The sequence below is a fragment of the Formica exsecta genome, unplaced genomic scaffold, assembly GCF_003651465.1.
Source record: "Formica exsecta isolate Colony F162 unplaced genomic scaffold, ASM365146v1 scaffold25, whole genome shotgun sequence".
Lineage (NCBI taxonomy): Eukaryota > Metazoa > Arthropoda > Insecta > Hymenoptera > Formicidae > Formica > Formica exsecta.
In genome coordinates, this window is record NW_021849774.1 from 341,819 (window position 1) to 354,148 (window position 12,330).

At 33.6% G+C, this 12,330-nt stretch overlaps 2 protein-coding genes across 4 annotated transcripts in view; both read right to left on the reverse strand.

Moving 5' to 3' along the window:
- LOC115236469 (peroxisomal leader peptide-processing protease-like) overlaps positions 1–7,458 on the reverse strand; it is a 79,914-nt gene extending 72,456 nt beyond the window's left edge. For both annotated transcript variants that reach the window (XM_029808946.1, XM_029808947.1), the window contains exon 1: positions 7,089–7,458. The gene's annotated coding sequence lies outside the window, so the exon portion shown is untranslated. The remainder of the gene's footprint in view (positions 1–7,088) is intronic.
- A 1,223-nt stretch (positions 7,459–8,681) lies between these two features.
- Positions 8,682–12,065, reverse strand: LOC115236484 (F-box/WD repeat-containing protein 9-like). Of its 2 annotated transcripts, XM_029808972.1 has the most exons (8): positions 11,895–12,065; positions 11,501–11,618; positions 11,028–11,187; positions 10,749–10,891; positions 10,453–10,673; positions 9,901–10,150; positions 9,558–9,833; positions 8,682–9,297 (listed from the first exon to the last, which is right to left on the reverse strand). In XM_029808972.1, the coding sequence occupies exons 2-8, from the start codon at positions 11,576–11,578 to the stop codon at positions 9,217–9,219; spliced, it is 1,209 nt and encodes a 402-aa protein (XP_029664832.1). In that variant the 5' UTR covers positions 11,579–11,618; positions 11,895–12,065; the 3' UTR covers positions 8,682–9,216. The 2 variants fall into 2 exon arrangements, with proteins under 2 accessions (XP_029664832.1, XP_029664831.1); XM_029808971.1 differs by lacking the exon at positions 11,895–12,065 and having other exon boundaries at positions 11,501–11,886.
- Positions 12,066–12,330: the final 265 nt, after the last annotated feature.

A 12,330-nucleotide genomic window follows, 5' to 3' on the forward strand; every position in this document is an offset into this window, starting at 1 on the left:
TTTTTAATATTATAAATTTTTTATATTGTATATTTATATATTTCAATTTTCTCTTGTCAAGTACATTATTATATGTGAGAAATCATATACTATTATTTCATTCTCAGATTTGGTAAAAGTCTAGAAGTGCCATTCCAACAAAAACTCAGGTTTTTTAAATAGTAACTAACAAAATTATTATGAAATAAAATTATTATAAAAATAAAATGAATTAAGTGGGAAAATTGGCAGATAAGAGCTCATCGGTATCGGTGTGCGAACTTATTATTATTAAATTTAATTAACTAATATGCATCAAAAATGTACGTTTCGGACTGTTTTTTGGTCCATCTTCAGCATGAATATAAATCATTGACATCTGAATATATAGCCGGAGCATTATCTAGCGATTAAAACGAGAGGGGGCCTGATGTTCGCGGTAAGAGGGTAAGGTTATATAAAAGAAGGTTAAGTCATGAGCCCCAACGCCCCAACTATTCATAATGCTATGCAAAGAATCGATGTGTGAGCCAATAACAGTCTACCTTATTACCTAGGCTAAGTTCCAAAACGGTGTAAAATTTCCTCTCCGAGGGAAATTTTACTCGATGGTCAGTCTGGAACCAATTAGAGACGCTCAAAAAAATTTTGGAACGGCCATCGGAGTAAAATTTTCCTCGAAGAGTACGTTTTGGAACATAGCCCTAGCATCTCTTTTCAATAGTGACTGCTCACCACTGATCTATATATCTGGATTGCCGATCGCCTTTGTTCTTAGGACTTAAAAGCGTCTCCAAATGGACACCGCCATCTTATCCGACAATTTGCCTCCGAGCGTGGGAAATTCAAATGAGTTTGACTAAAACGACGGTCTATGTAAGACTGTAACTGAAACTTACGTTTACGTAACATTTTTGCTGTTATTAATTTAAAAAATCAGGATTAAACAATGAAACAGATCATAAAATAGACCAAAATGTTACAAGATTTTATGTTTAATAAGACAATAATTCTTTATTCATTCAATAAAGGTTCCTATCATACGTTTTAATTGCGATAATACAATCAACTTGTCATGATTCGAGGAATTTTTGATTATTTTTTAATATTTACAATTTCTTAATCATTTTTTGTGGGTCTTATAAATAAAATATTTGCAAATATAGAGAATGTTACCATAGTTGGACCTTCTTTTTCATGTGCAGCTGTTATAAAGTTAAAAAGAAAGTTAAAAGTTAAAAAACTGTTAAAAAGTTTATTAAGCGGTATCCATGACCTGCACTTATTGGTATCACTTAGAGCACCATCACGCATGCGCGCATCTCGGGCGTGTAAAATGGCGGACCTTCAATTGGATACATCGCCAGGAGGCCTATCAGTAATCCAGATATATAGATCAGTGCTGCTCACACATCAATTCTTTGCATTGCATTATGGGTAGTTGGGGCTCATGACTTCCTTTATATAACTTTATAAGGGGGTACTACATGAATTTCGGTCGAATTTGATTACGGCTAATGTTCGGCTAATGATTCGGTTCACATAATGTGCAGTAAAAAAAAAAAAAAAAATAAGAAATATGAATATCTATTATAAATAACTAATATATTGATAATGTTAATATAACTTTATCGAATTTATTGTAATAGCATTAAAATAAATAAAAAAGTTTTATTTTACATGCAACTAAAAAAAATAACAAAAAATGTATAATAATATAAATAAATAACAAAAGAGAAGGCTAAGTAAATTTATTTTAATGATATTACAATAAATTTGATAAAGTTATATTAACATTATCAATAACATTATCAATACATATTAGTTATTTATAATAGATATTCATATTTCTTTATAATATATTATCTCATCGAGGCAATACTCGCAAAAATTCAATAACAACAAATAAATAAATAAACTTACAAATATGTATTCTATATATTATATTTTATATTTTTATATTCTATTTGGATTTCTATATGAATTTAGATCAGCACTTTTCAACCCTATTCATCTTTCAAAGACGTTTCAAAAGATAATCTTTTCTGCAAATTTTTGTACATTCTAAAAACTGTTTAGCTTCGCAAAATAGCAGAAAACGCTTCCTATTTCCAATTACAATTAAAAATATATATAAAATTGTTTAAGTGGCGTTAGAGATTTTTCTAAAATATACGTTTTTCAAACATTTCCGCGAAGATCTGGTTGAGAATCAATGATTTCAATGGAACTGTCATGCAACGCCGAATATAACCGAACCGCTGACGGCGGAATTAGCCGATATTCATTCACTCCCTCCTTACTGCAATTATCAGTTACCCCTCTCAAAATGTTCCGTCTATATATTCTGATGTCAATATGATGTAAATATATAAAGATCAAATTGGAATTTTAAAACTTGACATTGCAATCACGGTGGCGATAGCGATTGAACGTTGTTCACTTATTTGTACCGATTCCACATCGGTTTTAGTGAGCCTCCTTTCTGATTACTAATTTTAATTTGAGATTTGACTGCAACTGCAAATGTTATGTATGTTAAGTTTTAAAATTCCAATTTGATCTTTATATATTTATATCCATGCTAAAGATGGACGAAAATCGGTAAAAAGTACATTTTTAATACACATTAGTTAATTAAATTTAACTAATTTAATTAAATAACATCGCGCACTGATACCCGCGCCTGGGTTCTTATCTGCCAGTTTTCTCATTTAATTCATTTTATTTTTATAATAATTTTGTTGATTGCTATTTAAAAAACTTGAGTTTTCATTGGAGTAGCACTTCTACACTTATACCAAAGTTTTATCAAGTTTTCCTACTTAATTGTTCTTATCCTGAGCCTATTGCTTTTATTATTAAAAACAAAATGTATGATAGTTTTAAGGGGGCAAGCCCTTATTAAAAAATTATTAACAAAAAAAGCTGAATAGAATGTAATTTTCGGACGCCGTAATAGAACGTGTGATAGAACGTTCTTTCCCAAATAGCACATGGAACTCCTATGGCCGTCCATTGAAAGTTCAAGTTCGGACATTGGGATATCCATAAGATATCTGAATTTAGTCCGACGGACATCCATTGGACGTCGGTTTTTTGCAACTTCGGACGTCTATAGAATAGCTAAAAAAGGACCTAAAATGGACATCATTTCTAGTGCCCTATTCATAATTATTGCTGAAATGGACATACAAAAATTCATAAAGAAGAGATTTATAAGCAATAACAAATTTGAAATGCAAGATTAATTCATATATTTGTTATAAAATATTAATACTTTAAATTACAGTTTGGATTTATGCAACATATTTATTTATAATATAGATTATAGACGCAGATAAATTTTGAAAACATTATACAGGGTGGGCCATTTTAATCAATCCTATTATAGAATATTTCAGAGCCCTTAAGTTTAAGACAAAAATATTTCAGACAAAAATTGTTTGGTAATGAAGGGGTCATCTGATGGTGATCTTCAACATCAACTTTATTTTTTTAAATAAAACCCCCTATTTTTTATTGTATATTCGGATAAAGTTCCGAAAACGATAAACCTCCGATTGCGCTGAAATTTTAACCAAAGCTTGTCCTTGACTTGAGTATAAAGCACCTTGAGAGTTTTTTGCCGACGAAGCCCCGTTTGCTTCCTATGCCCCCTCAAAGTTCCAAACATTTTTACTGTATATCACCGAAAATATTGATTTTACAAAAAAAAAGTTTTCGATAAAAAATGAAGCCCTTAAAAAACTCTACAAAAAGGTTATATACATTTTTTACATAAATCCATTATTTTAGAAGTTACGTAATAAAATAATAATTTTAACGATATCGTATTAATACAATGTATCGGACCTGATTCATAGGGAAATATATTAATAGATTTCCTTCAGTTGTAGATTCCCAAATCAATTTCTTCTTGTAAACCCATGTGAAACCTCACTTCGCATTAAAAAGTATATGCGTGGAGGTAGTGTTCCGCCCCCCTCTACGGGGGGCTCCACTACCAAAGAACTAGACACATTGGTTTGGATTGAACCTCGCTTCGCGTGAAAACTTGTAAACCCATGTGGAACCTCACTTCCCATTAAAAAGTGTATGCGTGGAGGCAGTGGGTTCCGCCCCCCTCTACGGGGGGCTCCACTACCAAAAAACTAGACAAATAGGTTTGCGTGGAACCTCGCTTTGCATGGAAAGTTGCAAACCAATGTGGAACCTCGCTTCGCGTGGAAAAGTGTATGCGTAGAAACAGTGGGTTCCGCCCCCCTACGGGGGGCTCCACTACTAAAGAACTAGACACATTGGTTTGGATTGAACCTCGCTTTGCGTGAAAACTTATAAACCCATGTGGAACCTCACTTCGCATTAAAAAGTGTATGCATGGAGGCAGTGTGTTCCACCCCCTCTACGGGGAGGCTCCACTACCAAAGAACTAGACATATTGGTACAATATATTTTTACAGGAGAACGTTAAAATTATTATTTTATTACATAACACCCAAAATAATGGGTTTACGTAAAAAATGTACATAACCTTTTTTGTTCAGTTTTTTAAGAGCTTTATTTTTTGTTTGAAACTTTTTTCTCTAAAATCAATATTTTTGGTGATATACAGTAAAAATGTTTGGAACTTTGAGGGGGCATAGGGGGCAAACGGGGCTTCGTCGGCAAAAAACCCTCAAGGTGCTTTATACTCAAGTCAAGGACAAGCTTTGGTTAAAATTTCAGCGCAATCGGAGGTTTATCGTTTTCGGAACTGTAGCCGTATATTCTTATAACCCTTCTTGAGACCTTTCCAAAACACTATAATAATAAAGTATGTTTTCATTAAGTATTTTTTGAGTTATTTTATATTTTAATCTGACATATTTTGATATAAAAAATAAAATATCTCGTAAAATATTTAGTTTTCGATAATCTTATTGTAATATTTTTATGTACAGAATAATGAGACAAATCAATTGGTATAAAGAAAATAATTGTTTTTAAGAAAAAATATGTAATTACATTGTTTAACAAAAAATGACTTTTTTCGAACACCGGAACCGGACTATCCGTTTCTTACAGGTTTTTGGACACTGAACACGAATCCGCGATTCGTTGTGAAATTGCTCCATTACGTCAGAATTTTGAGAAATTTGCAATTAAAGTTGCAAAAAAGGGCTATTTTCACAAACTTTGTCATATTATAGCTACAATATGTGACGTGCTGGAGAAGTTTTATTACAATCAAAATAAAGTATGTTGTTAGGACTCTCAACCCTCAAAAGGAATTTTTGGTGTCGGTTATGATTAATAAGATATCCATGGTTAAATATGGGGTGTATTGCAGAAGTTAGTTGTGACTTAGATCATTGCCGATTTACTAAATAGCTTTCATATTACTTAAACTTAAGAGTTTCTTAGGTCGCTGAATACGAATCCAATGTCAAAATTGTCAAATCCAAAATGGTGGACACAAATGTTTAGATTGCAAGTTAAACGTTTTTTAAGGTTTGGCAACCGCCATATTAAGTCCACCATTTAGAATTTGACAATTTTGACATTGAATTCGTGTTCAGCGATCTAAAAAACTTTTAAGTTTAAATAAATATAATTGAAAGCTATCTGATAAATCGTCAATGACCTAAGTCACAGCTAACTTCTGCAATACACTCCATATTTAACCATGGATATCTTATTAACCATAGCGGACACCAAAAATTCCTTTTGAGGGTTGAAAGTCTTAACAACATACTTATTTTGATTGTAATAAAACTTCTGCAGCACGTCACATATTGTAGCTATAATATGACAAATTTCGTGAAAATAACCCTTTTTTGCAACTTTGATTGTAAATTTCTCAAAATTCTGACGTGATGGAGCAATTTCACAACCGGATTCGTGTTCAGCGTCCAAATACCTATAAGAAACGGGTAGTCCCATCTCGGTGTTTTTTTTTTTTTTTTTTTTTTTGAACTGTGTTATTTACAATGTATTCTTTTTAAACAATTATTTATGTTTTTTACACCAATTGGTTCATCTCATTATTCTGTGCATAAAAATATTACAATAAAATTATCGAAAATTAAATATTTTACGAAATATTTTATATTTTGTCAAAATATGTCAAATTAAAATATAAAATAATACGAAAAATACTTAATGAAAAAATACTTTATTATAGTGTTTGGAAAAGGTCTCAAGAAGATTTATAAGAATATGTATTAAAAATAGGGGGCTCCGTTTAACAAAATAAAGTTGACCTTGAAATAACCCTCTGGACTTTGATCCAAGGTCAAATGAAGATCACCATCAGATGACCCCCTCAATACTAAACAACTTTTTGTCTGAAAAGTGTCTTAAACTTTAAGGGTTCTAAAATATTCCAGTGAATTGATTAAAATGGCCCACTCTGTATATGATTATACTATATGTATATAACCAAATCTTTACATTTCTGATTTATTGTAATAATGTACCTCTTGTTTATAAATACACACACACACACACGAGCGCGCGCGCACGCACACACCCACGCACGCACGCACCCACGCACGCACGCACGCACGCACGCACTAACGCACACACGCACACACGCACACATTCGGTAATTTCTCAAAATAATTGTTCAACGTATATACAATATTATTTTCTTAAATAGATAAAAATTCTTGAAAAACTGTTTACTATTACAAAATGGGTTGGGTTAGGCCAGATTTTTTAGGGATGGGGATACAGGGGAGGGCAAAGTTGCTTCCCCACCATGCATTCAATTCTATTCAATAAACTTTTTTTGTTAATGATTTAAAAAAAAAACTTGCCCCCTCCTAAAAATTATTATACATTTAATTAATACTCTAAATTATTAATACTCTAAATTATTAATACTCTAATAATTTTGTTTCCTCTGAAAAAAACTTTTCGTTGGAGTAAAACTTGTAGACATTTGTAGATATTTATGTCAGATTTTTGCGATTATATACATTTTTTCGTTACATACACGCACGCACGCACGCACACACGTGCACGCATGCATACGCACACGCACGCACACATACAAGCACGCATATGCACACATACACATATATGTTAATTTTCTTTACATTTGAGTAAATTTCAAAACTCACCGTTACCCCAGCAATGCCACGAGTTCAACTAGGAGTTCCGTTACACCACGAAGAAACCGCTGTTATTGTATCTTCGAAGATTCAATCTTTTTTGGCGATATCGCTAACAACTTAGCATATTATCGATCATGAATTTGGCGCCATCACGTTGGCAAGCGCTAACCTCTTCGCTCGCGATTGCGAACTTGTTTCGCACTTTCAAAAATAAGCGCGCAATGAAGCGAGCCGAACGAATTAATAATCCGATCGCGAAATTGCGCTTCACGCACACGCGTGATCGCAAACTTGATTTGCGAAACTTGTTTGCATAAAACACGCACAATAACCGACGCAGATGCGGCTCACTGCGAGTTACGAAAGACGCTACGTGAATCGCTTGAAATTGCATCAAATGACAATGATATGAGACATGTCACGTGACATCTGGAAAAGTTCAATTTGAAAAGTAATGCAACGATCGTCGAATACGATATCGAAAACGCGATAATTCCATAGAAATATGAGTTTTTATAGATAAGGATAGAATTATGTATTATTATTTGAAAAACTTGTATTTCTAAATCTTATAAATGGTTAGTCTGATACTCAAGCAGAGAAAAAAAATTACATGAAAGTAATTTTTTCATAAAATTTGCAAACAAATAACAACATTAAACGAAATAATATAATAGAGCAGAAAGATAATAATGTTGCGTGCGCGAATCGATATAGATAGATCTTGCATCGTCACTCTCACACAAACAGTCGCGCCGGAAATAATGAGACACTTTTAAGAAAGATACTATGGAACTTTAATAACTGATGAACAGAACAAAATATTGATAAGAAATATAATAATTGTAGCCGTCGGAAAAACATGTCCGCACGGCAAGACGACGGTCGTAAGACTCTTTTTTACAAAATGTCCACTCTTGTTTATCAACAACTCTCTTAGCAACGTGCTAAGTGGGTGAGAGAGATCTCCCAGAGACGGATACATCAATTATCAAATATAATTGCCATAGACGTCACATAGGAACAAAACACAAGGGGCGCACGCAACACAATAATAAAAACAAGATATATTTAAATGTGTCTCTATATAACTTTATATATTATATTACACGCGTGTTTTATATATGATAGTCTTATTGAAAAAATTAGAAATATATATATTAAAGCAATATACCTATATAACAATTATAAAATGCATATAGAAATTATCCATTAATTAATCTTTTATTTTGAATAATATAGAAACAGGCGAATAAGAGCCAGACGCAGAAATAAACGCGCAGAGAGAGATGTTATTTAATTGTAGAAATAATTTAATCAAGTAGATTCGATTTGAACGTTTCGGTCTCAGTTTAGACCATCTTCAGCAACTAATACAGAGAAAAAAAAAGGAAACAAGAATTATGCAACAATTGACATGAGCACAGTAATTGATATTAGAAAATATGCCTAAGCTTTAAACTCCCGCGACGACTGACGTCACTAGCCCGCCATGATATGTATACCGTTATTTTTAAACCTTGACATTGATCATTGTTACTTGTTAGTTTTAATCGAACAATTTAACAGTTTGACAGTTACTTTTCGTTCTCTTCAGCCTTTTGTCTTTTCGAAGGTTTCGATGAGTCTCTCTTTCATCTCACAGCTTGCTGGAAGTTTTTTAACTTTCCGGCTTTTCTGCGTGTTTTTTAAAAAAATTTTCATTAACTCGATGTCGTAATCAACAGTACGACCGATTCGTCGATGTTTCTTGTTCTCACAACGGCCGGAGCCGATGGGAGACTCGCCATGTATATCCTCCTCTGAGGGTCATGAGGGCAGTTGAGTTTTGAGAGTACATCTCTATCCATTTTTATCATGTGCGTATTTACTTCGACATCTTATGTTTATTTGTGTTAATTGACTGTACTCATGTCAATTGTTGCATAATTTTTGTTTCCTTTTTTTTCTCTGTATTAGTTGCTGAAGATGGTCTGAACTGAGACCGAAACGTTCAAATCGAATCTACTTGATTAAATTATTTCTACAATTAGATAATACCTCTCTCTGCGCGTTTATTTCTGCGTCTGGCTCTTATTCGCCTGTTTCTATATTATTCATATTATCTTATATTAGAGCCTTTTTATTTAATTTTTTAATCCTTTATTGAACACATCGGCCGATATACTACGATTTCGCTGCCAGATATTGCGAGAATACCGTTTTGGTAATCCATCTATAAAATGAAAAGCATAAAAAAAATATTTTTATCATAATATCAGCGTCAGATATTATAAACTAGGTACATTATAAAAAGTTTCAGAAAAAAATTTGTTAATATTTTATAGATATAATTATAAAATCTGATTACACATAAAATGTAATTGTAAATAAAAATTTGTTTTCAAGCTTTATTTCATATTTGATGTAAAGGCGTTTATTATAATGACTTTCCGTCTTGATATATAATACTTTTGTATAACGTGTGATACTTACTCTTGCAATTGCTCCAAAAGGTGAACATAAAGTAGCCATGGATTTCGGTGGATCCGTAGGACTCGAAATTCTAACAGTGCCGTCTGTGGAACTCGTTATCAGATTTCCGCGCGTCAAATGCACCCCCGTTATCCCTTTTGTATGTTCAGTAGAGTAAGATTTTACTAGTTCAAAGTCGTTTTTCGGATTTAATACATGCAGTTTGGCGATGCTGTCCCCGATACAAACACAATCTTGTTGCATGTTTATGCACATGGGAAACGCTTCGCCTGGAATCTACAAAATATCTGCGATATCACATATATTTTCTTTTTTCTTTGTTGAAATATATAAGTAATATTACTGTGATATATTTCATGGTTCGTCCAGCTCTTTGATCCCAAATAGACACCGTCTTATCCTCGCTAGCAGATAAGATGTATTCGGAATTCATTGCCAGTTTAATAACAGCTCCTCCATGCGATCGATATTGTCTGATCGGCTTTTCTCCCGATCTCGAATCGAAGACGAATACGGTTCTCATATATGAACCGGTCGCGAAAAGACTCTGTTCTGGACACGACGACACACACAGCAGTGCACCCGACACACTCCTGAAATTTTTTTTTCTTATTAGTTCTTATTAAAATTATTTGCGCAAAATAATAATAGGCAAGAACATCAATTAATAGAGCGAATAAACTTTAGAACTGCATTATGTCCGAGTTCTTTGTCAATGAGCAAATTGCAGTATTTATATTTGAATAAATTTAATACAAATTATTTTAATACAAATTTAATACAAATTATTTTAATACAAATTTAATAAAAATTTCTTATAGAAATAGAAATTATTCTTCTCGCTCAGTCGTTTTATCATGAAAAAGTCGAAAAGAAACATTTCGTTATTGTGTACATTTTGTAAGTTTTCTGTTGCACAAGACCAATATTAGTAAGCATCCATGATTTAACGCTCTGATCCCAACTACAACTGTAGATAGTGTTATCTATTGTTGTCAGATCCCAAATCCATCCATTATGCGCAGATCTTATGTTACAGGTACTGTGAGCTGGGGGTCCATACTTCACATAAATCAGACTGCGATCTCTCGCACCAGCAATATAAGCGGTGCCGTCCTGTACATTAGGGTCATATTATATATCAGTTTTTATAAAGAGAAATGTCCAAAAATGCTTAAATAATATACTTACATGCATCAGTAATAGAGCATCTACTGTGCTACCCTGTGGACGTGAAGCTATTTTCTGCATAGAGCATTCCTTCTGTCTCCATAGTGCTCTTTGTTTTTCAATCGCAACACATGATAATTTCCAAAATAGTTTGTCAGGCTTTGCTGAAATTATGTTAATTATATATATGTCACTTTTAATATAAAACTAATATAAAATGTTAATATAGACACTATTTGATATTTATTTACTAAATGAATAGTTATGTAAAGTAATAAGGTACTATCAATTTGAGCTAACCAGGACGCAAAAGGGGGTAGCTAGTATCCGGCCATATATGATTAATTCGCGCTTTCCATAATGAATCATCTTTTAAAATCAGATAGAACTGTCTACATACTAGGCTCAAACTGTGCACTAATGTTGACGCTTTTAAGAAGGAACATATATGCAGGAATATCTGAAACGCAGTATAGATAAATTAAATGATGTGGATGAATTAGTCTGATATAATTAAACAAACAACAAACAAACAAACAAACACACACACACACATAAAATAAAAGAAAACTCAAGAGAAAGAGAGAAAGAGAGAAAGAGAGAGAGGAGAATAAGGCAATCACACATTGCTTATTTAATACTTTACTTATAACTTTACTGCATCGACAAGCAACTAACATAACAAAATAATAACAAAGATAAATGACAGCGGAAACAATTTTGCGCGTATGTGTACATGTGTGAGAGAAATAAAATTGGCATTCCGCACGAACCTCGACCGGGAGATCCAACAATGACACTTGTGTATCTTTATCGCTGTCGTATGCACAACTTGCATTCTCATCATCCATTTTTCCTCGCTCCGTGCGAATCTAAATATTCTCATTCGATCTATTCGAAAATAACGTGACAAGTCAACAAAGAAGGATTAATTGTTGTATTTAAATACTTTTGATGTTTATCGTCGATTGGTGTAATCAAACGAGTATCGATGCGAACTCTGTATACACTTATACACAGCTGTCAACAGCTGTAAATACATCACTGTGATTGCGTTCGGGAAACACGCTTACGCGCTAAAAGCATCATTCTATTTATGTTATTTACTGAAAGTTGAACAAGAATAGAGAACGCTCATAGCGCTAAAAGCATATTCTCCGAACGCACCCTGTGTATTTGTGTATGACATGGACGTAGGAAATATTTGGACAGAGCGTTTTGCCGCGGGGTTGAAGACTAAGGGGAAAGAGGATTGATTGAAACTTCTCTCTTCTCTTCTTCTATTGCATGGCAAAGAACAGTTGCATTCTATTCATGCTGCCAGAGAGCCATCTTAGTTTGACGTGCAAGGAGGAGGGAGTAGCGCATGCGCATCATAGCAGTTCAAAGCAGCCAGTTCAAATTGAAATGTCGTTCGAGCGTAAAAAGGAAACAATAGAAGTACTGGTCTTGTAGGGTGGATTTTTAAGGGGGGCGTATCTATCATAGGGGGGGGAAGCCCCAAATTGCGTTCAATGGAAGAAAGGAGCGATCCGCGTGACGCGGAGAGAGCCGGACAGGACCAGAGGTGGTTGATGTCCTGCCGCGGGACCCCACAGCCGCA

What these genes read in the sequence shown, in the direction of transcription:
- LOC115236484 (XM_029808972.1), bottom strand. Translation starts at nt 11,578, where the DNA reads ATGGATGATGAGAATGCAAGTTGTGCATACGACAGCGATAAAGATACA. An exon ending in ATGCTCTATTACTGATGCAT is followed by an intron (nt 10,674 to 10,748) that starts GTAAGTATATTA and finishes CCTAATGTACAG; the next exon opens with GACGGCACCGCTTATATTGC. An exon ending in GAACCATGAAATATATCACA is followed by an intron (nt 9,834 to 9,900) that starts GTAATATTACTT and finishes GATATTTTGTAG; the next exon opens with ATTCCAGGCGAAGCGTTTCC.